This window comes from Haplochromis burtoni, unplaced genomic scaffold, assembly GCF_018398535.1.
Source record: "Haplochromis burtoni strain Fernald_Lab_line unplaced genomic scaffold, NCSU_Asbu1 Contig_66, whole genome shotgun sequence".
Taxonomy (NCBI): domain Eukaryota; kingdom Metazoa; phylum Chordata; class Actinopteri; order Cichliformes; family Cichlidae; genus Haplochromis; species Haplochromis burtoni.
This window is the reverse complement of record NW_024582427.1, coordinates 1,621,720-1,649,570: the sequence shown is the minus strand read 5'-3', so window position 1 is coordinate 1,649,570 and position 27,851 is coordinate 1,621,720. Positions and strand designations below refer to the sequence as shown.

Here is a 27,851-nt window from a genome sequence, read left to right as displayed (position 1 = left end):
TGAGGTTGTTGACTTTGAGCAGCGCTGAAGAGACTTTCAGTTAATGCTCAGCACATGAACTTTGTCTTTGTGTATTTACTCAGCCCTCAAGTGGGTGCCCTCCTACATATGCCAATACACATACACACAGTGTAATTGTATTTTAAGAGGCTCACTGCTCCTTCACTTCTGCGTTCTTTATAATTTACATCTTAACACATTTTTTTTTCTTGGCTGTGCCTTGAATAGCTTTTGAGTTAAACAGCAGTTAAACTTGAGACTTATTCTCATTAATCTGCTCCTACTTACTGATTGTCAGTCTGCTGTTTTCATTCTTGTGTAACCTTCGATAATTCTCACTCCTAACTATAACTAGCAGCGTAAGTGACAATATGGTATGAAAGAGATGCAATAAATGGAATATTTAAAAACTATTCTTAGGGGATTTTTAATAGAAATGGTGAAACACAACAAAATTAACAGTACTTGAATAAGAATTAATGCTTTGGGGGTGAGTGTCAGTATAAGAGTCTTCTTTCAGGTCTTCAATGTGAGAGCCATCAGATAGCATCGATCTGAGAACAAAGATGCACCTCCCAATCAATTTTGCTACCTACTAATAGCAAGTGGAAGAATTTTAATCTTTTGATTGGCTGGTTTTGCAAGAAATGAATAGTAAAGGGTAAAAATGATGTGAGCACTGATAGCTGAGAAGGTTCACAACGCAGAGAGCATCTGCTGTTCCCGTGCACCGTCTTTCACACGAGTAATGTATGCACGCCGTGCTGCACGCTTTCTGTCTAACCGACTGCTCCTCTCCCTTCAAGGCCACTACGACTATCACTACAGCTACAAGTCCTACGACGTAAAAGACGGACCCTACGGACAGAAGTTCAGCAACTCGGTGACCTACTATTACGACAACATGAGCAGCAATGACCTTTACTCTGTCGATCGGGATCTGCTGAAGGACTACATCAAGCGGCAAATGTGAGTTTAGCTTTTCTGTCACAGGAATAGGTCGATGTCGGGGGGTAAACTCGTATTTATTGGGTTGCGTTCAGACATTATGTGCAGATGTGCTGCAGAAGTGATGAGCTCTTCATGTCTCTTCTCTGACTAAATGACGGTGGAGAGAACTTTTCACAACTCTGATCTCAGCATTGAAGCATAATGAGATGAAGTGATTGGCTTTTGCAAAGATGGCAGACCTTAAGGTTGCATGATGTCACATCTTGACGTCATGGCTTGGCTTTTCTTCCTCCTAAGATTAGAGCTGCTTAATTTGGGGAATTGCTGCAAATAATGTCAGTTGAATGGGTTCTACTGGTACAAACTGTTATTAGACATTTGTGGTGTGGCGCTGGAGATGGAGCTAAACATCATCGGTGCTTGACACTAGCAGCTTGAGCCTCTACACTTGAATCTGGTTGGTGGCCGAGTTGCACTGTGATTTGCTTGATAAGGAAACATGGAGAAACCCCCCCCCCAGTATTTCTGGTTCTGCAACATCAGCTTTGATCATTTGCGTTCATCTTTCAGCACTTTGCAGTTGCATCTCACTCTCCAGATTCTGAGTAGTGTGACCTCATTTGTCTGGCACCAGATTTAAACGGCTATTGTTCCGCCTCATGGTGTCATATTCTGGATTTTGTTTTAGGCAAATTATCTGTGTGACACGGACACACACAATGAATCAAACTATGATGGATCAAAAAGAAACTGGTTTCATCACATCTTTGTTCCCATCACAGTCAACTGCTTTAAACCAGAGCTGTTAAACTGATTGAAGTTGATCAGCACCTTAGGGCCCAGTTTGATCTTACGAGGTTCAGATCTCAACTGATGTCTAGAAATCCTTCAAAGTTTTCATACGTTTACACTCCTGTGTTGTAAGACTGTTATCCCCACAGCAGGACTAGCAGTGCATTTCACTGATGAAATTGGAGTCATTTTCACTCTTTGGAAAGTCACACATTTAGTTGATTTTGGACTCTTTCGGAAAGCCACATTTGGCCCCCGGTCTGCATGCTTGACAGTCTTGTTGTCGATAAGTGGTTAAGTTTACTTCACTTATACGAATAAAGTATCTCTTTTCAACATTACTGAAGCTGTTCAGATTATACCTGACATAGTCCAGTAAAGCACCTGCTGCTGGAGATGCTGTGTGTGTCGAAACAATACATTTTTGGCCGACTTACTCAGGCTCTGAAACCTTGTTAAATCCTCTGTTTTTAGTTTGGAAGATATGTGATGACTGTTGACATCTAGACAATGTTACATAACCAGTCGTAACAAAAATAAGTTTTCATTCAGTCTTTCCCTCTGATTTTCTTTTTCTTTTCTCACTTTACTTCCCTCTGATGTCAAAGACTAGGCATGAAATACCAGCATCTGCTGACCACTTTTCTCCCTGTGTTCTTTTCTTCCAGTGAGTACTACTTCAGCCTAGACAACCTGGAGAGAGACTTTTTCTTGCGGAGGAAGATGGATCAGGAGGGTTTCCTGCCCATCGGACTCATCGCCAGTTTTCACAGAGTTCAGGCCCTCACTACCGACGTCAACATCATTCTGGATGTAAGCGCGTTTCTTTGACTGGTTGAATGATGTCAGTCAGTGAAGACATTTAAAAATTCATGTTAAACGCAGTCAGAACTGGTTTGAAAGCAGCTGTAGGACAGAAAAACAAGCAATTAAATTGCATAAAAAATAATGTGAAGCAGCGTTCAAGTTAAAATGCACTAAAGGAAAAAAACCTTTGGGGGACTGTTTTCCAGAAGCTTCTGTAGTTCATTATGTGAAACAATTTTCTGTCCAGAAGTAGCTCGAGGGTACCGAACAACAAATATTTGGCAGGTCATTTTTGGGTTTTTGTACAACTTCAAAAAATGAATAAATACATTAAAAAATGATGCAGCTCTAATTAGTGACCTTTAGATTTGCTACTGGGATATTTTCACCTTTGGACAGAGTCAGTCTGGGTAGTTTCCCCGTTTCTTGTCAATACATGAATGGTCGCAAATTTCTACTAATCACCTGGGCGAACCGGTCCCTCATCTGTCCCGTCAGGCGTTAAAGGACAGTAAGGAAGTGGAAATTATCGACATGAAGATCCGTCGGAAGGTGGACCCGGAGAAGTGGCCGCTGCCGGGCCTGAACATGCCAAACATGCCGCACACGCATACGGACTTCTCCCAGCTCATCAACTGCCCCGAGTTTGTTCCAAGACAGATGGCTGAGGAGCCCAGAGGTGAGCACTCTGACCTGAAGCTGCACATTTTGTAATGTTTAACTGACCCTCAATTCTGCATCACACTTGAAACGTGCATTTCCCTCATTTACATGAAGAAAGTGAGAATTTTAAGATAAGTAATCCTTGCCTGGTGGTCAAAGTTAATGTTCACTGTTATCTTCTCTCTGCTGCAGGTTCGCCCAGGGCCTCCACACCAATGCAACAACAGACCAAGGCTGAACCAGATGTCTCCAACCTCAAGACCATGCCCAAGGGCCTCTCAGCTAGTCTCCCTGACTTGGACTCCGAGTCCTGGATCGAGGTTAAGAAGAGACCCAGACCTTCCCCGGCCAGACCCAAGGTCAGCTCAGAAAAGGTGAAATTCAGAGCAAAACACAGACAAGATGTTGAATTAAAAATGTTTTAAGAAGGAAGTGATCATGTGTGGTTGTTAGTCATTATATTAGAGGTTCATTTTGTCTATCATATCACTTTTGCTTCACAGCAGCAGGCACTGCAGTTTATTTTATTCTTCTAACTGCAGCATATATTTTTGCATGACCCCACTGCATCACTTTCCTTTTGTTTTAGTCTTTTCACATCATTCTTTAATCAAACCTCGCTTTCCGTACCCTCCTCCACCACCTCCTTCCTTTATTTCCCCTTGTTTGATCGGTTGACTGATGAAGTCCTCTTCATTGCAGCATCAGCAGCAGAAGGAAAAGGATGAGTCGATTCGCTCCCCGGTGCCCCAGCTTGGCTCCTCACCCTCCGCTGCTACCTCAGGAAATAAGGTGAGGAAGGAAATGTGTGTTATATAATGTGTTTGTGCTATTTTATTTAGAGTCTTGTTGAGATTGAGACTGTAGCTTCATCTTTCTGCAACTCTGTGATTTTTAAATCTGCACCTTTTTTAATCTTTATCAGTTTTTCAGTTAACTTACATAATCAGCTAACGTTTGAATATTTTTGTGCTTTGTTTTTTTTCACTCAGGACGGAGCTGAGCAGGACGAACCCGAAGAGCTCGACTTCATGTTCGACGAGGAGATGGAGCAGATGGACGGACGCCGCAACACCTTCACCGACTGGTCCGACGAGGAAACGGACGGTGAGATCGACGACCACGACGTCAACAAGATCCTGATCGTGACGCAGACGCCGCCCTACCTGAGGAAGCACCCGGGAGGCGACCGCACGGGCCACCACACATCGCGCGCCAAGTTGACCAGCGAGCTGGCCAAGGTGATCAACGACGGGCTCTTCTACTACGAGCAGGACCTGTGGGACGATACGTACGAGCCCGAATACGCCACCATCAAGGTGAGGATGTTCTGCTTGATTCTGCACTTAATCTGGTGGGTTATGAGACGACGACGTCCTGATGTAGAAGTCGGACAGCGTCCAGGTTGTGTCGCTGCCATGTCAGACACGTTTCCACCTGAAGCCTGGTGATGAGTAGATCCTTCAGCTGTTTCTGGATATGGAAACAAAACACCCAACAGAGTTTTTTGTTGTTTTTGTGTTTTTTGTTGTCGTGGCTGCCCATTGTTGCATTGTTGAACTCTTTGTGGCGACCTTCACGTACTCGCCGGCACAAATCCTGTGTCGTGTGGAACAGAGTGCTGCTGTTTATAAATAAACCCCACACGCAAGACCTCGGCCCGAGGGCTCGAGCTGATGGGCTGCAGGGGAGCTAAAGATGGAAGGTCAGAGATCTGAGGATGCTCGGAGGGATAGAGCCAGTGTGAGTCGCGCTTGATGATCTTGGCAGGGAGGATGATTCGTCGCTGTTTGGTTTTCGTGGCGTTTTTAAACTAGCTTTTGTTGCAGAAGGAACAAGAAAACATGCTTTACGGATGTATTCATGTGCAGAAACTTCAGGGTACTTGTGTTGATGTGAACCTGCTGGCTGCTGCGCTCGTGTCAGAGCAGTCAGATGTCAGATATGAGGGCGAAGAGAGTGTTTCTAGCAGCTATTTTTTGCAGCTGTATCTCGCTCTCCAGACTGCTGAAGATAAGGTCTGTTAATAATCGGTTTTGTCCAGAATGTAAGAGACATTTCCTGTGGTGTTTTGGAGTTTACAGGGAAATAATGTGAAAATGACTTTATGTGCTTTTTTTCTGGACGATTGAAGTTGGCTTTAAACTTTTATATTTTAATTAATTTGTGACGTTTTCGTATCACGGTTCCCAGAAAGAGACATTTTGTCACGCCTCGTGCATTAACATGTGATTTTTCTCATTTTTACAGCAAGAGGTGGAGAACTTCAAGAAGGTCCACCTGATCAGCCGTGAACAGTTCGACTGCTTGACCCCGGAGCCGCCTGTCGACCCCAACCAGGAAGTCCCACCAGGCCCCCCACGACCCCAGCAGAGTAAGGACTCAAAAACACAGCCAAATATACAACGCTTTTGTGTTTTTAAATAATTATCACACCCAAATCTGGGGATTCTGAGGGAAATCTATGCTGTATACATGTCACAAACTCTAGAGACCTCTCTAGAAGGAAAACTACACATCTGGAAAATACCATGACAGGCCTGTTCACTGCTGTTGAATTCTCCTTTGCGTTTCTGGCTACCTTTTCAATGCAGTTTTTGAATTTATCATTGAAAATAATAATCATCGTCTTAGTGCAATCATAGCATCAATATAAGGACTCACAAATGTTAGTAAATTCCCAGATGGAGATTGCCAAAACTATTGAAATGAACACGCAAGTAGAGCTGCCCGAGATTCACAGAATTTACAGACAATGTTACATTTTTGTGATTTATATCGTTATCGGACGATAAAATTCTTATATCGGGATATGAGATTTTGGTCATATCGCACAGCCCTAAGAGACGGTCATAAATGCTGGCAGTGATGCTACGACCCACGGCTCTACAAAAGTTCACCACGAACGTCTAAATCACCTATAAGAGATACAGAGAGAGCTGCAAACTGGGCTCTGTTTCACTGAAAGAACAGTCGGGCAGTTCTCGGCTTGTCCAGACCTTTTTTGTTTTCTTTTTCTTTTCCCCGCCCCCTCGTGTAGGACCCCCATCTTGGAAAAATTCCTAGATGGGAGTCAAGTCTAAGAAGATGAACCCATTTTTAAAAACCAGGCAACCTAGCAGAACCCAGATGAAGAATGGCAACACAACTAGAAGAGCTTAAAAACATAAAATAACTCTCATAGTTGTTGGGGGGATTTTTGTATTGCTGCTTGTGTAAAGAAAGATTTGACGCGAGACCGAAACAGACTGGAAATGAATCAAGAGGATGGGCGTCAGCAAAAACAGAGCAGTGATTCATAGAAATCACATTTTTATTTTACAGCAGATACATTCAACAGTGCTAATAAATATGCCAACATGTCGACATAGTCCTATGTGAACAATGGTCTGAAGGAATCTTTGAACTCCCTTTGGAACAATTTCCTGAGAGGAAAATTTGGATGGAATGACAAAGGATTGGATAGAAGAGAGGCAGCATGGTGCTCTAAATAATGTCATATTCTTCTGATCTTTCTCTAAAATTAGTTTTATTGTGATCGACTCGCCATTAAACATGCTCTGTTAAAGCACCAGCGCTCCACACGTTACTGTGGAAAACCATTGAGTGTTTTGTCCAGAGGTCGGTCTAAAATGACAGAAATGCGGTCTCGCTTTATGACTTGCAAGACAGACGACCCAATTTCTAGCAACTTGGTGGTACTCTGTAGGAACTGTTACTGGTCTCCAGTTAAAATCTGCAGTCTTTAAATGTGCTGTAAACGGCTTTAACAACACTCACTATTTTCATTGAGTCATTTTTATTCAACATCACTCGCATTAAAGAGACATTAAGAAGTTCTGAATCCATGTTGGTTCTGTGGTAACAGCTGTGGCTTTACTGTAGTCCATTATCATCACATTGTGAAATAAATGAAGCTATAAGATCAAAGATGTTGTGACATTAGATGTCTCTTAAAGTGTTTAAGTGTGTGTCGGGACTTTGCGTGTGAAGTTTTTCGGTTCTTTTCTACAACAAATCTATCTTCGTCCACAGTCCCCACAGACGCTTTGGCAAACAAACTCTTCGGTGCCCCCGAGCCCTCCTCAATAGCTCGCTCGCTGCCAACTACCGTGCCTGACTCGCCCAACTACCGCAGTGCCCGGACGCCCCGGACGCCTCGCACGCCTCACCGGAAGGACCCGACCATGACGCCTCGCTTCTACCCAGTCGTGAAGGAAAGTCGGCCCGTCGATGCCAAGGTGAGACGTTGGAATTGTCTTTTAGTGGCAAAACCTGTTGGGTTCAGCATGAAAAGCTCAGCGACTAAACGTGTTGATTTTTCTCCGCGCCCTTTTAGACGCCTAGGAAGAGGAAGACCCGGCACAGCTCCAACCCGCCCCTGGAGTGCCACGTCGGTTGGGTGATGGACTCCAGAGAGCATCGGTCCCGTACCGCCTCCGTCAGGTGAGACCCTCTGCTCTCTGTTACACGCTCTGCAGTCAGCTTTGATAATACCAGAACATAAAAGGAAAAGCATAGAAGATATTCATATTGTGTACTGTCCTTTAAGTAAAATGATCACAAGACTTAAGGTTTACTGAAGGTGGACTTACTTTAGTAGATCTCCACCTAATCCTCCACCTTTCTCTCTATCAGCTCTAATGCAAGCCCATCGGAGGGCACCCCCGCCCTGGGTAACATCGGCTGCACTCCCCAGTCCCTCCCCAAGTTCCAGCACCCATCGCACGAGCTGCTCAAGGAGAACGGCTTCACGCAACACGTTTACCACAAGTACCGCCGGCGTTGCCTAAACGGTGCGTTTCCTCGTTTTTAAACATCCCTTAAGTTCTGATCAGAGACTGTTTAGCATTAATTATTACAAGTTAATTGAAACTGTGTCCTTTATCTTCATGTATTTGACCATTTTTTTCTCCATCACAGAGCGGAAACGGCTGGGAATCGGCCAGTCGCAGGAGATGAACACGCTCTTCCGATTCTGGTCATTTTTCCTGCGGGACCACTTCAACAGGAAAATGTACGAGGAATTCAGACAGCTGGTGGTCGAGGATGGAAAAGAAGGATATAGGTAAGATCTGCAACCTGTGTATGTAGCAGTGACATTACTATTGGACAGTTGGATTTACGTGATGGGGAGAAGAGCAGATGTAAAGCTTTGGCAGCACAGTGGAAACGGGCTCTGTGCAGCTGTCTGAATCTAGCTTTTGTTATTTCCAAAGCTCGGTGTGATCTAATTTCTCTTGTTTCCTCTCTCGACGCTTATGTGTTGCAGGTACGGTTTAGAGTGCTTGTTCAGGTACTACAGCTACGGTCTAGAGAAGAAGTTCAGACCAGACATCTTTAAGGACTTCCAGGAGGAGACCATGAAAGACTACGAAGCTGGTGAGGAAACCTTAAAACACTCTCAGAGGCACCTCAGCAGAGATTTTTATATGAACAAGCTCTTGTCTTCTGTACAGTCACGTTTAACAACATTTGTTTTCTGACCACAGGGCAGCTGTATGGACTTGAGAAGTTCTGGGCCTTCCTTAAATACTCCAAAGCCAAGAACTTGGAGATTGAACCCAAGCTGCAGGAGTGCCTGAGCAAGTTTAAACGCCTCGAAGATTTCAGAATCGACGTAAGTTAAATATTCTTTGAAGTTTGTAGGTATAAGCAGGCTGTAAGGTGTATAATAGGGCTGAAGAGACATGATCTTACTTCCAGTATCGATGATCAGTTCTTAGGTAAGAAAGGTGAACTGAGATACAAAAGTTCATAAGAAATTATCCTGAAAAGATTTGAGGTCACACACGAAGTGTCATATCGGATTTAAGCTCTCTGTGATAATAAAGGATATAACCTGATGATATTTAAATGCTAAGATGAGCCTAAAATTGGTTCACGAACTAACTTCAGGAAGATGATGTGACTTCTGACAGGTGAAAGAAGATGAGCATGAAAGATGTGTGGTCCTATGTCACACTGTGGACAGAGTTTCAAAGTTGGGTGTCTTGCAAACAAACAACATATCAATTTAGAATGATGGTCTCACAATGCGTCTACTGACAGGGAGGAAAACAGAAAGTCGGACCAAATGGATGCAAGTGAAATGTGTAAATGGAGTTGAGCCTGAGCAGCAGAAGCTGTTTGCATGTTTCCTTATACTGTTATCATGATCTCACTGACTGAGGCGTCCCACGGAAACAGATACTGTCCTTGGTGCTGATTCACTAGGTTTTATCTGTTTTATCAGGAGTTTACGTGCTTCAAGTTTTCTCCTGTTTGTATCAATAAGAGCTTAAAGGTTTTTTTGAAGCGCAGCATGTTGTTGCCTTAGGCGTGTTATCTAACACGATTATTTCTGCTTCTAGCCGCCTATGGAGGAAGGAAGTCGCCGAAGACACTCGTCCAGTGGGGATGGTCGCCGCCGGCACCCCTCTCAGCCCTCCAGCCGTCCCCACAGTCAGGCCAGCTCAGGCCCCACCCACGCCACCACCACCCAGGTTCCCACAGCCAAGGATGATGCCAAACCTACCAGCCACAAAGCCCCGGCTCCCACTGCTGATCCCGCATCAAATGCCAAAACACTGAAGTAACTCCACAAACACACTGGCCCACACAGACTAAATTAACCAAGTCTGCAAGTCGCCGGTTCTCTCTGCGCCACAGGAGGGGGAGGGGCATCCAGCTCTTCATTTCAAGCATGTGATATCTTTTTTTCTTTTTTTTTCCTTGTTTTTGCGCCTGTGAAAGGTTTGATAAATAAGAGAGACAATAAATAATATGCCTCGGTTTATTGATCACTGCTAAGGTTTCTGAACTTTTTGTCTTAATGAGGCAAGCAATGGATGGGTCGACAAACCCATCCATTGCAAAACACTTGTGCAGACCTTTGCCGGATGGTTTAGGTTTAACATTCTGGAAAAAAAAAATTTTTTTCCTTCCCTCCTTGTTTTTGGCCCCTCCCTCCCTGTTTCTGGGACCCTCTTTGATCGTCACTGTCCTGCTGGTTGAAAGATCTTTGATCCCTCATCCAAATCTCAGATTAATGATGACTATTTCTTCAGCACGAAGTGGAATTTGAGATGTGGAAATAGTTTGAACAAGACTGAGCATCTAAAAAAAACACAAACAAGCCCCAGTAATGGCCCGCTGGAGGCCGTACTGCTCTTTGACATCCAGTCGGACCAAAGTGGTTAGAACCGAGCAACTAACTTTTTCATCCGCAGCGCCCTGAGAGTTTTCAAAGGGCTAATATATGAAAAAAATAATTTACCTTATGGCTGCACATTGAGGGGAAAATATTTAAGGAAGCAAATGATTTAAAAAAAAAAAAAGAGAGAGAGACTTGCATCAACCCCTTGCTATGGACAAGATCATTGAAAGTTGCCTTATTTTAATGGTTTTACTGCTTCTAAGTTGTGCCCGCCACCTTATTGTCGATTGTACAGCATCAGTCACCCATATATCTCACCACCATTTCCAGCTGAGGCCACTAGTTGGTGCTCTCTGCCAAATTTATTTTCCATCCCCCTCAGTCCCCTTTCATCTGTCTTCCAAGTGTCATTTGGTCTGTTACAAGTCCTGTAATTCATCGCTGTGATTGCAAGTTGTGGCTTTTTGTGCTGAAACACGTCAACCTGGTGAAAGTTTGTCAGCGCCCCACCCCTCGCGAAAAAAATAAAATAAAACACTTAAACGTGATGGAGAGTTGGGGTTGATCTCCCTTTGGGTGCTACCTGACTTCCTGTCGTCCTCCACCTTCCCGTCAGATGAGCTGCATCCATCCGTTTGTCAATCCATCCATCCATCAGTTGATCATCAGTGACGCTACAGGACTGGAAATCATTACAATCTGGATTACTTGAAGAGGCGATGGTTACAAAGAGGACCGTCGTCCTGTGACGCAGGTGCTTTGGGTGGAGACACTAACGATGCTAAGACGTTCAGCGAGCTGCCTGCCACCGCTTCCCGGTTCTCACACGGATCCAAACGTAAGGTGCAGGCAAAAACACGGACAGGCAGGTACTGATGTAGCAGCGTGGGCACGCTCAGTAGAAAACGCGCTGCTCGACGTCTTGCCTCACCGTGGACTGGATTGTTTGTTCACAACCTGTTGAGTCGTCACTCTTCGTACAGGACTATTAAATCTGATGATATCAAGCAGAAGAGCGACTCTTCCTCCACGAGTGTAAATGTGAAATTTGAGAGATGAACAGAAAAGATAACAGCTCCCCACCTCTTGTTTTATTGTCTATAGTACAGATATATATTTGCCTTACATGTGTACGTACTCTAACTTTTTTTTTTTTTTTTTTTTTTTAATGGTCTCATGATTTATCTTTAATGCATTTTAATTTCAATTTGCAGTGTTTGTAGTGTTGTAATGCTGGAGGAGCGCTCTGTGTCGGGCTGATATAAAAACAGAAATGGGAACGTAGCTCACATCGCAAAAGGGAAAGTTGACATCAGGGCGTCAACGGGTCTTCAATGTTTAAAACGAAAAATAATGTGTAAGCTTCTAGTGTTTCATGTTGAAATCAGTTGATTTGATATTTTCTTTTTAGTGAAGATGAGAGAAACATCTCTAATATTACTCTTTTATGAAGCCTTCAATTTTTCTACAATTAGAATGTATGCAAAGTCTAAAAAAACTGAAGAAAATTCTTTGATTTTTGGGTTTGAACTCAACCAGAAGTTCATCAAATTCTAGTTAAAAGAAATTATAAAAAAAAATGCACATGTGCAAATAGACATGTGGGAAGAAGTGTTTCCTGCTGACCTACTGAGTGCTTGTAGCTAATGTTTGCTCCAGTCATAACTTCAGTTTGAAACTGCATCAGACACCTGTGCCTGTCTTTCTTTTTTTGGGGGGGGGCCCAGAGGTGGATGTCACATTGTCCTGTCAGTGTTATGTTGTTCAGTTTCTTCCTCTTAAATTTAGAGTTGTATTTAAATGCAAAGTGAAGCTGTACTTGCTTTTTATTTTATTTTTTGCCCACCCTCCCCTTTAATCTTTTATCTTCAGGGAGATTTGGATCAGTTTCAGTTGAAACATCAAAGTGTTTACTGGAGAGGAGGAAAAAAAAGAGCTATGAAATAATTCAGAACTGAAAACTCGTTTCCCAAAGCCGGCAAAGCCTTTGATGTGATCATCACTCGTCTCGGGACATTTGAGGGGATTCAGGTGCTTTGGGAGTTTTCATCCATCTCTATCAGCATTGAACTGCTGCTGTCCATATAATCTCTAGGGGGCGCTGCCTGTTCAGCTGGTCAGAGTTCCCAGCTGTGCGGGATAAAAGATGGACGTATGGAAGGAAGAGAGGAAACTGAGCAAGATGTGATGTCGCTCAGAGGAATATGGCTGTTATGATGTCTGGAGACTGGGAGGACAAAATTCCATAAAGCCATATGAATAAGAAATAACTGTATATGAACATCAATAGTTCATTACATTACAGTATCCTAGGCTTGTCATGAGGAAAAAAAAGATGAAAACGAGGAAAAAAGGAACAAAAAAATATATAAAATGGAAAAATGTAAAATACTTGAATGAGATCTTGTATTATAACATTTAATATTCATAATATCTGCTTTGTAGGCTGACGTGATTCGCTATTAGTGTTATTTGTAATTTGTAGTAATTATGCTTTTCCTTTAATAAAGAAAAAAAACCACAAAACGCACAAAAAAACCTCAAACACCAGGTGTCATGTGATCATTCCTATTGTCTATGAAACCCACAGAAAGACCACATGCTTTTAATACTTTAATATTAAACAGTTCTATCAGAACATTTGTTACATTTGTATTAATCACTTTTTTGGTAATCCAAAAAGACATTGATATTCTGAAAGTATAAGTGCCACAGATATGCAAAGTGCAAAGGAATTGCTTGTCATTTGCCAAAGAATACAGATTCTCGTCTGTCCCAGTGGTCAGTGAACGCAACAGAAGAGTCTGAATGGGTGAAAGTGCTTTTACTAAACTTACAAAAAGTTAAAGAATTCATTAGAAATTAACGATTGCATTTAAAACTACAATAAGATACATCAAACAGGAACATTCACATTTGTCTTGCATGCTCTTGCGGTGATAATATCGCCTCTTTTACATCCATCGAGGGAGTGGTTTCCTCAAACGGTTTAACAGTTGGGTACAAGTAAAAATGCATTCAGAACGAGTGCCAGCAAACAGTGAGACTGCAGAGTGCTGTCCACTCCTGTTTTCACCCCGTTAATCACAGAAAGACTTCAAATGTGCTGTAGCTTAAGTCACCGATGACTGTAATTCAGACTAAACTCAAAGATGTGAAATGAAGCAAATGTCAAGACAACGGACAAGAAAAAGGAAAAGCTTGTTTCCATCCTGACTTCTTTTTTTTTTTTTATTGTTAAAAATTAACAGAGCTTAAAAGTAAAATCACATCTGTATGTTATAGTGCAATGACCACACACTAGCACATAAAAGTCAGGTGGGTGACTGCAGAGGCTCGGCAAACTTGACTGAAGATTCAAAATATAAAAAAAAAAAAATCAAAGTTTTTAAGATCGATTGGGAATTGCATATCCCCGCATAAGATTCGACCGTTGCAGTCCTCACTGGCCCTTCTTTTGTGTGTCAGGGATGCTCTCGTTCAGCGGGGTGAAGCTGGTGAGCAGAGTGTGGCGCTCGTACTGTTTGGTCTGACGGAACTTGCTGTCTGTGCTGTGGAGCCTGTCCAGGATGCCGAAAACGCCAAAACACTGATTGAACCTGAAAACCGAGACAAGTGAGGGCAACTGTTAGTTATCCACCAAGCAGAATTAGAAACAATTGCCCCAATAATAATAATTTTCAAATTCAGATTTAAGTTTTAAACAACTCAACTACAGGAAACCTATAAAAAGCTGAATAATAGTGGACTTCAGTTTGTCATCCTCACTGCACTGCACAATGAGTGCTGTTGTGTATCAAAGTGAAAACTCAGATACTAATTTGAAGCTTTTACATTCTGCTTTGTGAAGCAAACTCACATGTGCATATAATTTATTAATGTGGGGAAACGCAGTAACATTTCTTCCTCCGGTCATCGCCTGGTCCTGCAGGACGTTTCTTCCTGTTAAAACGGAGTTTCTAGCTCCCACTGTCGCCAGGTGCTTGCTCTTAGGGTTTCATCTGATTGTTGGGGAATTCTCTGTATTATTATATCATCTCTGCTTACAATATTACAGCTATAGAGTGCATGCCACAACAAATACTCTTGTGCATTTTCCTGTAATTTGGCATCTTCCCCAACTCAGTGTTACTCGTCTTCCTCTTGATGGGACATTTTCATTGATTTAATTGTCCAATGATAGTGGATTATTCCTACAGTGCTGTCCCACTAATTATTAAAAATCATTTCAGAGTCACACAGTCATACAAGCATAAACACCAAGATACTATATTTTTTACTTACTCTGGTGTCTTGCTTATGCCATATTAAGCCACATGGAAAGACTTCCCAGACTGTACATAATTACTTTCTCCTGTATGAGTAACACTGTGTACAAAGTGCAGTACATAACATTGCCTTTTCAAAGTTATACATTTATCAGCTTCATCTCGTCGAGGTAAACGTTTTTGGAGTAGCTTCACCCGAGTCTTTGCACACGTGAAGGTTCTGTGTGCCTTCACGGGTCTTATCTAAACAAGATAACTGTACCAGCATCACTGCCTTCCCATCCGGTCGAGTTACTGTGAACTTTGACCTTTCGGATTTGCAAAGTCATCATTATTTCTCTCCAGCAGACTTTTGTGTGACATCCTGTTTGAGTCCAACTGAACATTTGCACCAGTTAAAGAAACTTTTAAGCAGCATTTCTAAGATCTCACCTTCAAAACAACAGAACAGGACCTCTGTAAAACAGGACAGGTAAACTCACCTGAGGTGGTGGAAGTCATGGAACTCAGGAGAAGGCAGGAAAGGAAGGTGGTATCCGCAGTGGGAGATGGTGGTGCTGACCAGAGCTACGCAGTACCACATGGAGGTGGTGGATACGTGGGAGCCCAGAAGAACCGGCCCGCTTACCACCGGCAATAAGTTGGAGATCTAACAGCAGAGAACAATCCAGTACGTTTAACAGAAACACACTTACCCTTAGCAGAAGTAAAGTGCTGCGAGACTTGGAGGTGTGAATTATCAGTTCTTCTTTCTTTCTTTTATTCTTCTCTTGCATATTTAAAGATGAAATAGTCTCTGTGATTTACAGCAAATGTACACGTGTGATCCGTATCTGCACGTTTGATCCATTTTTGCTGTTTAACACAAATATCAACTACAGTGGCAATCACGGAGCCAGCAGGGATACTTCAGGGACTAATCCGCTCAGCTCTAACTGTGCTAAGAGTGCAGAGAGTTCTTTCAGGATCAGGTCTGACCAGATTCCTAAAGGTATAAATAAGAATCTGTTTGGTTTACGTGAGATAGTTCCAGCTGCTTTGACACTCACAGGGGAAACGGTTCATTTCTTTTTGTTGAGTAGGAGAAAGAGGAAGGCTCACCACGTGCTCCAGAGGATGAGCGTAGATGGAGACAATACCGATGGGAGCGGTCCAATCGTGGTGCTGTTTGTGGTAATGCTTGTAGAGGCTGGGGTGGTGGAACAGCCTGAGGAAAATCAAAGAAACAAAATGAACGCATAAAACGACTGCACCCTATCCTGCGTCAAGGTTTGTACTGTGCGCTGGCAAAGGCTCTGAGCTCACATAAGAACAATCGGATTAACGCTGATAGACGATGTTGCAGGCTGCATTGCTTTATGTAGGGTGAGTCTACAAACAATGTTTATACGGATCGCACCTAATGTCCATGTCCTGTCGCTAAAAATCTAACATGGTGAATTAAAACAGTATATAACTATAAAACAGAGGGACTGCATGCACATGAAAGAAACACAGATCAGCGTACTGTTAACATCACAATCGCCTCCATCTCTGAAATGAGGAAGAAATGTCATCTACTGCCAACGATCCACTGATTGCATGTTTCATTTTGATGTGTCATGGGTGTTTAAAGTAAAAAATAAATGTTCTTTACCTGTGTGAATAGTAGAAGAAAATCTCCTCCAAGATGGCGAAGGCGGCCAGCTCCATCAGGGCCCAGTGAAAGGTGGGCAGCTCGGGGCCACAGGGGTTTCCTCTCCAGCTCATCAGGTAGTAAACAACCACAGTCATGGCCCCGGAGATTACCACGTGGTTGAAGAGGACACACTTCAAGGCTTGGCGCAGCTTAGCTGGATCCACCTGGAAGACAAATGAAGAGGTCAAAAGAGGTATCAAAACTATTCAAACTACCAAGCTTCCCTTTCCACTGACAAATGTAATTTACATGGCATGACACTGCGTTCATTTGAAAGACACTTTTTATTTCATAAAGAGAGGAAAACATTAAAAACTGAAAGCTTCTCTCTTTAAAAGGACGACCAATAACAAGGTCAGACCAGTTCTTTCTATTTGCATCTATATCATGCATATTTAATCATCTTCACTTAATACTTGATATATATCCTTATTTCATGTCTTATCCTTTTCCATACTGTTGTTTCTGTTTATGCTGCAAAGTGTGTTATAAATAAGTCTTTATACTCATCTGACACCCCCTGTTAGGTACACCCGTCCAACCACATTAATGCACTTATCTAATCAGCCAATCACATGAAAGCGCCTCAGTGCATTTACACATTTATCCATGGTTAAGATGATCTGCAGAAGTTCATTTTCAGAAAGAGGAAGAAAGGCGACTGAAGTGACTTTGAATAAGGCATAAAGTGTTTTGAAACCTGCCAATCTACTGGTTTCCAGAGAATGTGTGAAAAAGAGAAAATATCCATTAAGCAGCATTTCCTGGTATGAATTTCTACAGAAATGTGCAGATGGAAGGGTCACAATTCAGTGTAAACAGCATGAAAGCATGGATTCATCCCGCCTTGTATCAACGGTTCAGGCTGGTGGTGGTGGTGTAAAGCCCTAGACGACATTTTCTCAGCATGTTTAGAGTGCCTCGGTACCAAATCAGCAAGATGAGTAGTGTTGCCAACCATGCCCATCCCTTTATGGCCACACTGTACCAATCTTCCAATGGCTGCGTTCGGCAAGATAACACACATCACAAATGGCCTCCACACCAGATCTTAATAATAATCTTAAAAATCCAATAAAGCAGCTTTGGATATGTGATTGAACATGAGATTTTCATCATGGATGTGCATGAGTGATGCAATCATGTCAGCATGGACCAAAATCTCTGCAGACTGCTTCTAGCACCTTGTTGAATTGTTGTCATGATGAATTAAGGCCTTTCTGTTGGGGTCCAACCCAGTACTAGCAAGATGTACCTAATAAAGTGGTCTTTGAGTGGATATCTGTATCAGCTAATTTACCCTTTTACCTCCAACCTTTGGAACCCAGTTATAAACTCATGCCATGTCATAATGAACTTTCCAGAGTGTGAGAACAGTGTGTCTCTGAAGCTTACACTGACCTTTTGTACATCTGTGTGTTTTCCATAACATGCACGCACACACGCTCTCTGAACAGCAGACTTTGTTTCTGTGCAGACTCTTTATCGAATGCTCTTTGTTTTCTCTCTCAATGTTCTTTTATTTGACATCTTTTTCCCTTTACTTGAACCAGCTGCAGCAGATAGCTCCACGAGTGTGGCTCTCTTCCATTTAGAAAGGCCTTTTTTTCTCCCCACTGTTGCCACGGGAAACATTGGTTCCCTATAATCTACAGGGTGTTTGCGTTATAGTATAAAGTCCCTTAAGATAACTATCATGCTGAATTAGCTGTTTACCTATAGTAGATTACATTGATTTTTTTATCATCTAGTGTAAATAGCTCCACAAAATGCTAATTTTAACATAAATAAATGTTCCTACACTTAGAGATAGTGTGACTATACATTCAAATTTACAGCTCTTCTCATTCACCAGTGACATGCACTTGTTATTTAGCAGTTTCTAAAGCAAATGTGTGATCACTACACATGGGCTCTGACACATTGATCAGATAATTTAGATAAACAGTTACATTACTTGATAAAGTCATATAATTTTATCATTCTTAACCAGTTATATTGCTTTTTAAAGTACACAAGCACTTTTACCCAATTTTATAATCTTGTTCCATTATAGCACATCCTGGTTTGTTTATGACCAGTAGATCCCAAGTTCAGACAGCTATTCTCGATCATTGACCTGCAGTATTTCTGCTCGGAGTCACAGACAAACACTGTGACAGCAGCTTTTCGCAGATTACCTCATCATTAAAGATATAAAATTTAAGGGCCGCAGAAATATATGTCAAGCTGTAACAGCGGCAAATTCCACTGAGTACATGCAAATCAGAGGAGGAGGGATTTTTGAAGCGATAACACACTCGCTGATGGGAAAACGAGAGAAAATAGGGGGAAAACAATAAACTGGAAGTCTTTTTCATTTGGGTAAAGTGAGTCTCCAGTTTGTGCACTGGAAAAACAATCACTAACAAGGACACTTCTCACAGTAACCCCTGGTTATCAGTAATGCCCCTCTTTATCTCTGCGGTGTCTGACAACATCTGTTAATCAAACACAGTTAGAGGACTTTGGTCAGACGGGCATGTGGAGAGCCCCATCGTTTGCAGATGTTATCAACCACATCTGCACACACGCGCATGGTGTGGATCTTTAAGTAGAGCAGCGGCCTACAGCAGCATGCCCAATAGCAGGACTCGAAATTAAAATGTAATTGTTTTCATTTTTAAATCTCATATTCACTTAAAAAAAAAGATATCATGTGATCATATCATAAGCTTGTACATTTTATGTAGATGGCATGAAAAAATAAAACAAGTAACAGTGCAGATAAAACAAAATAAAATAAAAAAAGCTTACTGGGTTGTTCTTGTCCAACTGGATACGGTAGCGGGTGATGAAGGACGGTGTGCCAGTGATGTCCACCCACAGCAGGAGAGCATTTGACCCCCAAAAGGCCAGAGTGGGAAGAAGCATGGTCCCTATGGAGATAAATAAGATAACTATTAGAGAACCTTTAACTCACCCGGGGCCTTCATTATGCGTTCATTTACGCACAACTCCAAACACACCAGGAGGAGATTTCAAGTTAAATCCATGGCAAAATCTTCCACAATGACATCATCACTGTGCACCCTGCTGTTTTTGTTTGTTTGCATTAAATTATATCACCAAAGGTGTTGCTCCAGCATGGTGAGGAGTGATTCAGTTTTGGAGTCGATCCAAAACTTAATTACTCGATCTGGAGATTTTTGGAATGATTCACTGAGATTATTATTTTCATTAATTAAAATTAATGGAAACATTCCCTTGATGATATCATTACACCCTAATCCAGGTCCAGATAGCTTTCTTAACAAGGGAATCAATTCATGCGTGGTGTGTGTTGAGTTTTTAGCTTTGATAGTATTTAGTTAATATCAAATCCGGTTCTTTGATATTCTGGATAACTGGTCTTTTTATTATTAATAATGGATTGCATTTATATGGCGCTTTTTGAGACCCTCAAAGCGCTTTACAATTCAACTATTCACTCTCACAAGCTACAGTTGTAGCCACAGCTGCCCTGGAGCAGACTGACACAAGTGAGGCCGCCATATCACTTTTTTTCGCATTATTAGCATCACCAGTAGGTGGTAGGTGAAGTGTCTTGCCCAAGGACACAACGAGCAGGGGATCGAACCAGCAACCTTCCAGTTACAAGATGAGCTTCCCAACCCCCTGAACCACGGTCGCCCAATTTTTATATTATAGTTGATAATGTTATTATAGTGATGTTATTATTATAGTGTGATGTTATGTGGACTGAAAACACTGAACTGAAAATACATACCCTACCTAGCACACATCCTATGTCCTACATACTCTAGATAACATCTGAATGAGCTAAACCACCTATTGTGCAAAAGCTGCTCGCTGTGAGACAGCAAGTGAGAAATCTGAACTAATGTGTTCTTAGTGCTCCACAAACATGATTTTTCCTCTGTGCTGGCTAATGTGACCTTATGTGTCCAAAATATAGGGGAAAAAATCTATGCATTGATGAAACCACCTAAATGATATGATACAAAAGGAGGTCATTTAAGTTATTTGCATGTTTAAAGCAGTCTGCAGTGCTTGCAAATCCACAGTCATTTGCAATGTTGCACTCTGGTTTTATTTCTTACCCAGGAAGAACAAAGAAGCGTCGTGGCCCTCGTATGCCACGTACAACTTGGTCCACAAGTTCTGCCAAAAATCTCCCGAAGCTCCCCAGAATCTCTGAAGGTGCCTGAAGGAGGAATTACAGCTCAGTTTTAAATTCACAAAACTGACTACGTGTTAAACAAACCTCTGTGGAAACTATTCGTTACACACTTGTCTACACATCTTGTGCTTGCATGCTCTCTCCTTTCCAGCAGCCCATATGGAACCCTCCAAACAAAAATCTAACTACCAATAAAAACACCCAGGGATGGACAGTGTGTCAAACAACTGCAGCTACAACTAGTCCAGCTAAGACTCCAATCTGAATACTTGTACACATTACATAATTTCAGGTGATGAAATTTGTAATTTCATGTAATGCTGTGTTCTCGTTACACCCTTTACCAGCCTAACATGTACTGTCCTGTCCTCGTCTATCCAGTCCTGGCTCTGCACCATCCTGCTCTCACTCCTCCCATCCAATTCTCATCTGTTGGGTCCAACTCCTTGTCATGTAGCGCCTGCCTCTTTCTACTATGCATAACGTAACAACCTGGCAATGCCACTCCTCCAGTTTATGTCAGGGCAAACTGTTGTTTTGCAAATGTGACATACCATGTCAGTGAGTTCCCGAACGCAGCCAAGAATAAGATCCCAGATCCAATGACAAACCCGGCTTTCTTCACAGAGTCCCACAGTCCTCCGGGGCCCTCCTGGGAGACAGAAAAAGAAACAGCGTTGTGTGAAGCCCTCTCTTGCTTCGGCGATGAGAATGCAATCTCATGATGTTTCGCTATATTAGCATTTCCCCACAGAAACCTCTCCTGGTACAGAAATGTCTCAAAAACAACAGCGAGACTGTTACTGAAACCTCTATCTCGCCAGGAGGACGAGAACACTGTGGATCTGAGTGGTTCCTGTTGAGTGTGGGGTTTTCAGGAACTGCCTGAAGTTAATAACCCAGAATGCAAAGCAGCAGGAGGGGAAACAGTCAGACTCTGAAAACTCTCTCTGTGTATTTTACTTAGGCAATTACAGCCCACATTTATAGTGCATTTTCAATCATCATAAAGAGCATCTCAGTTAAAAGGATAACAGTATTTTACACCTGTTTAGAAAGGTCTAAATGTAGCTGTTTACACAGAAAATGTGCACAATGACTCTGACAAAATGCATCTGCACTGAGAAATGCGGATCAGTTCACTCAGCAGGAAGTAAGCCCAAGGATTGATGTCACATTCACTAGACTCTCTAAAATGCCAGCTTTTCACCTCAGCTGCCCTCATCCAAGCCACGACAACAGAGAGAACAATGTCACACAAATGCCGTGCTGGTCTCACGCCTCAGCTGGTCGTTTTTAAGAGATGCAATCATGATCATGAAGATGCAAATACACCCATGCTTCCTTGTGCACTTATTGTGACATTTTTGCTTACTACATTTATTACCCATATATTTTTTCTGAAAACTGAGTAACTAAGCTATCGTTTCCCTGTGAGCTACACTCATTTTGCTTTTCTGCTCCACGTGACAACAAAACCCGTCTCTACCGCTTCACTGATCAAAACACTCCTTTTCTCACGATCATACACACAATCCAGTATTTGCTTTTGTCTGTTTGCTGCCTCTATAGATTCGAAAATTAAAAAAAAAAAAAAAAAAAAAAAAAAAAGGAACGTGCCTATCAGGTCAAGCCTGTTGTCAACAACATACAGCAAAGAGGGCAAGTCTCGGTGGAGTCACGGTTTAAAAACAGCAGTCAGATGGAAAGATTCCTAATTAGACACATCAGGCTGCAGCTATAAAAATAAAAATTAAACCTTTAAAGATGTGATTTAGAAAAATATGCACGAACTAGTAGTGTATGCAGAAAACTAATAGAATAAGCTAAAATTTGACTTGTATTTAGCCCACAGGGAAGGTGAGAAATCCAGATTTGATTTTTTTAAAAGGATTTGCCAAACATCAGCTTCTGTGTGTGCTTCAGCCCCCCCCCGGGGGGGAATATAGAGATATGTAGGGCAACATGAGACAGGTTTCATTTGAAGCTTTGCACGCATCAAAGTATCTGCGGTTGTTTGGCAAAATTACATTACATAACATACACATAACAACGACCTCCCCAAAACCAGATGAGCAGTAATCCAGCAATTCACATCGGACAGCTAAGAGGGGAAAAAAAGTCATGTAATGTATAACGGATCGAGGGTTGTGCCTGTGTTGTCGATGACTCGCTGTATTGTGTTGCCGCCTTGTCCGTTTGTGAATCTTTTCAGTTGAATGGTGATAACAGCAAGGTGTTTGGCTGCAAGGACGACCTGTTCTTACCTGTCGGCCGCTGCTTCCTCTGCTCTCCTCAGCTTCCCTCGCACCTGCAAACACAAAATTACATACAAGAGTTTTATTTAAATAGTGCCAGATCACAACAACAGATACCTCAAGGCGCTTATTGTAAGGAACTATGATCTATCAGTAATTGCCAGTGAAGCACATTTTAAAATGAAGAAAAAAATCAAACTATGATTCTGGAAGCAAAAAATCCTAATGAAGTGTACCATCTCAAAATAACTAATTACAGAGCGAAAAGGTTTATTGGAAAAGTAAAGTGGTCTAACTCCAGCTGTCCTTCAAAATAAGACTCTTTGATAACAGGAGGTTTTTTTAAATTACATTTTTGTGATTACATTTGAGAGATTAAATTTCTCTTTGAAATGTTGTCATTTCTCAAAAACATTTACATTTTTGTCTCAAACTTCTTTGTATCTTTCCATTGTAGAGTAATCAACCGAGTGCATGTGCAAATTTGTACCACAGGAGGATTAAATATAATCCTATTATTAGAGTGTGGACGTTTTTAGTGAAATTCTTGGGGATCAGGCTGCCCTACATCCACTCGGCCCATCTCTTTTTGCAGTAACGGTGTAAAAGCACAAACATCCATCCAACTAATAATTACTTTCACAGCAATCATTCACAGACTTTTTTTTTTTTAAATCACAGTTTAAATCACGAGCAAATTATGGTGACCTATATTATTATTATAACGCCATTATTCAACTAAAACTAACAGGCATGTAATCCTAAAAAGAAATATTTAAAAAAATCGTTAATACAATTGAGATGATGCTCAGCTGTGCACCTTACAGGAGTGTAATACAGAGTTTATATATTGCGAGCTGAACTGCGTGTACCTGAACGCACCAGGTGCCTTTGCTTTTGCATCACTGGGCCTACAGGTGAGGAAAAAGACGGCTGTGCCCAGTTTTAGTAATGGCTTTTTCACGCTGATCAAACCTGACCTGACGTTAGCGCTTCAAGTCTGCGGTGACTTACCGCTGGCTGCTGTCTCCACCGACATGTCTGCCCGCTGCTCACAGTCCCGCACCGGCCGCTGCTGTTCAGCAGCTCTGGAAAGAAGCAGTTTATTTACAACAGCCAGCGACTTCTCACTGGCTGACTCCCGGTCAGCTGACCCAAGCCCGGAAAACGAGACTTCTTCCTGCTTGGTGTGTTTTTTTTCCTGCGGTCCACGTGAGATCCAGGTGAAGGTTGAAACCACAGCGGAGTCCGGTCAGTGCTGTGATCCAATGCATTAGATAGCTGTCTCATTAAGTGAATGCCGCTGTCAGAGTCCTTGGATATTTTATTTTCGTACTTTGTTCAACACGATAAAATTGTCGTCTTTAGGAAATCGTTTTTCATTTGGATTCGTTGAGAAAAACAGAAACCAACCACCAGATTAATCATTAATGATAATAACTGTTCACTGCAGGATCATTTCTCTTTATTGCACTTTATTATTAGCAGCTTGTCATAAACCACATCATTTATTCTCATTTTCTCAGTTAAATGAGCAAAAAATGCCAAAGAACACAGTTTAACCGACCTAAAATATATTTCTGCACAAGGTTGTTCCCAAACAATTATTAGCTGAAACGCTAATATGCATTTTTCAGCATGGCGTGCGATGTGTCCTCAAAACAAGGAAACTCAAAGAATAGAGGACAAAAAAAGAAATGGCAAGCCTCCAAAAACTATTTACAGCAAACGAACAGCATCTGAAAGTCATGTCCTTAAGAAACAGGAAAAGCTCAAAGCCCACAGGACCTGAGAGATGCATCTGGAATTTCATTTGATCTATCTACTGTTCACTGAAGCCCAGATTTTAAAACAACATGCAATACCATCTGGAAGGCATCTGACTGTCAGCAGCTTCAATTTTCACCATAGTCTGCAGTGATCCCAAACACACGTCCAGTAGAGTAAAAGCATACCCAGATAGAAAAACACACACTGGGACACCAACAGTCATGGATTGGCCTCCCCAGAGCCCGGACCTGAACCTTAACCTGAACAGTGAGATCATCTTAACAGAGAACAGAACAAAAGGCAGCCAAGATCCAAAAAAAGAGCTTTTAATGAATAGCCTGGCAAATAGCTTTCAACAAAAAAATAAAATGAAATAAAATAACTAAATGTGTAAGATCCCCCCCAAAATGGAAAAAACTGAACTTGACCTAAACCCTTAAAAAATTAATATTAACAAGAACAAAAACAATAATAATTTGCAAATTAAGAGCACATATTTTTCTTCCATTTGTCTTCTTAGTTCGAACTCTGTAGACGACCATGACCAAGATGACTGAGAAACTGCAGGGGCATGGGAGCACATGATTAAAAAAAAAGCATAAAAAACAAACAAACATTTCATTAATGCAAGAAAACTCCAACCATTTAAAACCAGTGCAGCCACGTTCACGCTCACACAGCTCAGTGAACGCAGACCTGGGACTCTTTCAGCTGTGATTTCAAACCGAATTAAAATCTTCAACGCTTCATTCAGAGCCATGCTCTTTCCTAACAGCGCCAGCAGGCAGTTCCAGTTGACATTCTAGTGGAGATGCTTAAATTTCCAAAGAAAATTTTAGGAAAATGTGTCTGAAGTTCTATACATCAAAAGCATAATTGATAGAATGGTGCATAAATATTAAATACATTCACATATGGTATGGCTGTGTTTTACTGTAGAAAGCATCTCCTAATAGGTTAGTGGTATGTCTGAAAATGCTGTACTACACTATGGGTCTGTAAGCTGTACACATTGTGCTTTCCCTACTGTAAACTGTGAGTTGCTGATCCTAATGTGCTTCACCATTGGTTGTGTAAAATGGTCAGAGGGCCGGTGAGACGTTAGTCTGTGGTGGCTGTGGTCGTACCTTTGCTCCACCCCTCGCCTGAACAACAATAAAGCTATAATGCACAGATAACAGGTAAGGCTTTGCACCGACGGCACCTGTAACTATCCCTTTTGTTTCTTCCAATTATAGTTAAAATATCCTAAAGGCAAAGTATATTGTTATCTAATCACTCAAAGTATTGCTTTAACTCTGAAAGTCCAACCTTCAGTTTGGAAGGACAGTTCTGTGCAACAGTCTTTCTGGCATTTGTGTGATGGTGTGATGAATCTTTCTTGCATTTTGAAGGTCTTTCAAAGGTTTCAAAGGTCCAGTAGAGTAAAAGCATACCTGGTTTCTGTGGACTGTGGCTGCTTTTTCAATCCAATTCTTATATCAGTGTTTTTTAAGACTTATCGCTTAAAACAAAACAAACAAAAAAACTCAAGGGATGAACCAGTGTTATAGCTGGACATAATAACAAATTAGTCAAGAACCCATCTTAAATTTTATCTTTAGACATTTTGTTACTATATGATTTGGTTGTACTTTCTTTAGTTGAACCTATGAAAAATACCAACGGTAACACAGTTTGACAGGAATAAAATAGTGGTTTTGTACCAATAGGGTGATTTCCAAACAACTATTAGCTGAAACTGGACAAGTGGAGTGCAAAAAAAGGGAAAAGACAGACCTAAAAAAAACTTTCTGGAATAGATAAACAGTATCTGAAAAATGGAGAAAAAAATCCTGCAAAGGCCCTAAATATGACCTGAGAGATGCAGCTGACCCTCCAGTAGATCCATCTAAATCTACAATGAAGCCTTAGTAGACCAGAAATGGTCTAAGTGTGATGTGATGGCGGCTTTCAAGAAGCCATTTTTAAGAAAGGGAAACAGTGAGAAAAGGCTGAGGTATGGCAAATCACAAAAGAGCCAGACTAAAAATCAGTGGTAGCAGGTCTGACGGTGTGATGAATCAAAATGTAACATTTTTGGATCAACACATCAACATGTACGGAGGAGGTCGGGAGAAAGTTACAAGAGTAATTGTCTCCAATCTGGCCCACAGGACGGCTCTGGAAAATGTGATGAAAGGCATAAACTTTAGACCTTTAACTGTATTTTCACAAGTTTTACAGCTTTTGCTACTAATAAAGATCTCCCACGTGATCATTCACATGGCACCAAAGTAATTATGAATGAGATAAACAATTATTTATATATTTCAGGTTTTTACAATGATTCCACAGTAACATAAATAAATAAATACATAAATAAATAAATAATACATTTTCTGTGAATGAACAAAATGCTCTGTTTAATCACTGGGTAGGCTGGTGATGAGCTACCAGAGCTTTTTCTGCAGTTTTAAACATTTATTCATCACAATTTAGGTCCAAAGAGCCATGTTGTTAGATTTCTTTCATTGCTTTATCATTTAGAAAAAAATGAGGCCTCCTGTTAATATTGACATGACAAAATTGGCATGACAGTGATCCCAAACACACTGCCAGTGCAGAAAAACCAAAAACACACAATGGAACGCTATCAGTCATGGATTGGCGTCCCCAGAGCCCGAACCTCAACATTATTGAAGCAGCTGAAGAGAATAGAACACGAGGCAGCCAAGAACCAAAGAAGAGCTTTGGATGTCCTTTAAGAAGCCCGGAGAACTGTTCCTAAATACTACATAAAGAAATTACAAGAAAGCGGCCTAACAAATGTCAGATGGTGACGAAGAATAAAGGTACTAAATATTTACTTTCAAGCTCGTTACAAAGCTCTCTGTATATGCATTTCCATGTATATGTGCACTCTTTTCAATAAATCTCTAAATCTTTTAAAAATTTCTAGCAAAATATGAACAAATGAGGGGTGGTCAAACTTTTTCACAATGCTGTACTTCCATGTACAACACTGCAGCTTTACAGAGATGACATGAATGTCTACAGGATGCACGTGCATGCACTTTCCCCTATTTTCCGTGCTGTAACTGCTCGTGCAGTTATCATTTAATACTCCCTTATCAAGAAGATATTCAGATCTGTCAGCAACATGTGGCTCCTTTTATTATCACCAATCATTGTGAAACAGGCAATCGGCACACTGTAAAAAAAAATGCTTTAAACACTTCTGCGGATCAAATGTAGAAAATGTGGAAAGAGAGGTGACGCTCTTATTACATCCCGGAGGAGCTTCTCTCATCTGTAGTCTGAAGATTTATTGCTGTTTTATTCTTCTATTGGCTATGATTCT

General features: G+C 41.5%; 2 protein-coding genes across 8 annotated transcripts in view; one reads left to right on the top strand and one right to left on the bottom strand.

Moving 5' to 3' along the window:
- larp1 (La ribonucleoprotein 1, translational regulator) overlaps window positions 1-12,896 on the top strand; it is a 50,006-nt gene extending 37,110 nt beyond the window's left edge. For 6 of the 7 annotated variants that reach the window (XM_014333820.2, XM_014333819.2, XM_014333821.2 and 3 more), the window contains 14 exons: window positions 807-969; window positions 2,412-2,556; window positions 3,049-3,229; window positions 3,406-3,587; window positions 3,916-4,005; window positions 4,206-4,532; window positions 5,464-5,587; window positions 7,249-7,454; window positions 7,553-7,659; window positions 7,852-8,009; window positions 8,137-8,281; window positions 8,486-8,595; window positions 8,706-8,833; window positions 9,567-12,896. In XM_014333820.2, the coding sequence (XP_014189306.1) occupies window positions 807-969; window positions 2,412-2,556; window positions 3,049-3,229; window positions 3,406-3,587; window positions 3,916-4,005; window positions 4,206-4,532; window positions 5,464-5,587; window positions 7,249-7,454; window positions 7,553-7,659; window positions 7,852-8,009; window positions 8,137-8,281; window positions 8,486-8,595; window positions 8,706-8,833; window positions 9,567-9,791 (2,291 nt within the window). In that variant the 3' untranslated portion in view covers window positions 9,792-12,896. The remainder of the gene's footprint in view (window positions 1-806; window positions 970-2,411; window positions 2,557-3,048; window positions 3,230-3,405; window positions 3,588-3,915; window positions 4,006-4,205; window positions 4,533-5,463; window positions 5,588-7,248; window positions 7,455-7,552; window positions 7,660-7,851; window positions 8,010-8,136; window positions 8,282-8,485; window positions 8,596-8,705; window positions 8,834-9,566) is intronic. The other variant, XM_005923128.3, reaches the window with a different exon arrangement.
- A 58-nt stretch (window positions 12,897-12,954) lies between these two features.
- On the bottom strand, window positions 12,955-23,898 carry faxdc2 (fatty acid hydroxylase domain containing 2). Its single transcript, XM_005923127.3, has 9 exons — window positions 23,753-23,898; window positions 22,748-22,791; window positions 21,035-21,132; window positions 20,401-20,504; window positions 19,094-19,215; window positions 16,256-16,461; window positions 15,721-15,826; window positions 15,102-15,268; window positions 12,955-13,950 (listed from the first exon to the last, which is right to left on the bottom strand). The coding sequence occupies exons 1-9, from the start codon at window positions 23,775-23,777 to the stop codon at window positions 13,794-13,796; spliced, it is 1,029 nt and encodes a 342-aa protein (XP_005923189.1). The 5' UTR covers window positions 23,778-23,898; the 3' UTR covers window positions 12,955-13,793.
- Between the last annotated feature and the right edge of the window lie 3,953 nt (window positions 23,899-27,851).

Excerpts from the sequence above, each read along its gene's own strand:
- faxdc2 (XM_005923127.3), bottom strand. The coding sequence starts at position 23,777 with ATGTCGGTGGAGACAGCAGCCAGCG. Across the intron at positions 19,216-20,400 it reads CGCTTCTTTGTTCTTCCTGG|GGACCATGCTTCTTCCCACT; the intron begins GTAAGAAATAAA and ends TTATCTCCATAG. Across the intron at positions 13,951-15,101 it reads CATGACTTCCACCACCTCAG|GTTCAATCAGTGTTTTGGCG; the intron begins GTGAGTTTACCT and ends CTCGGTTTTCAG.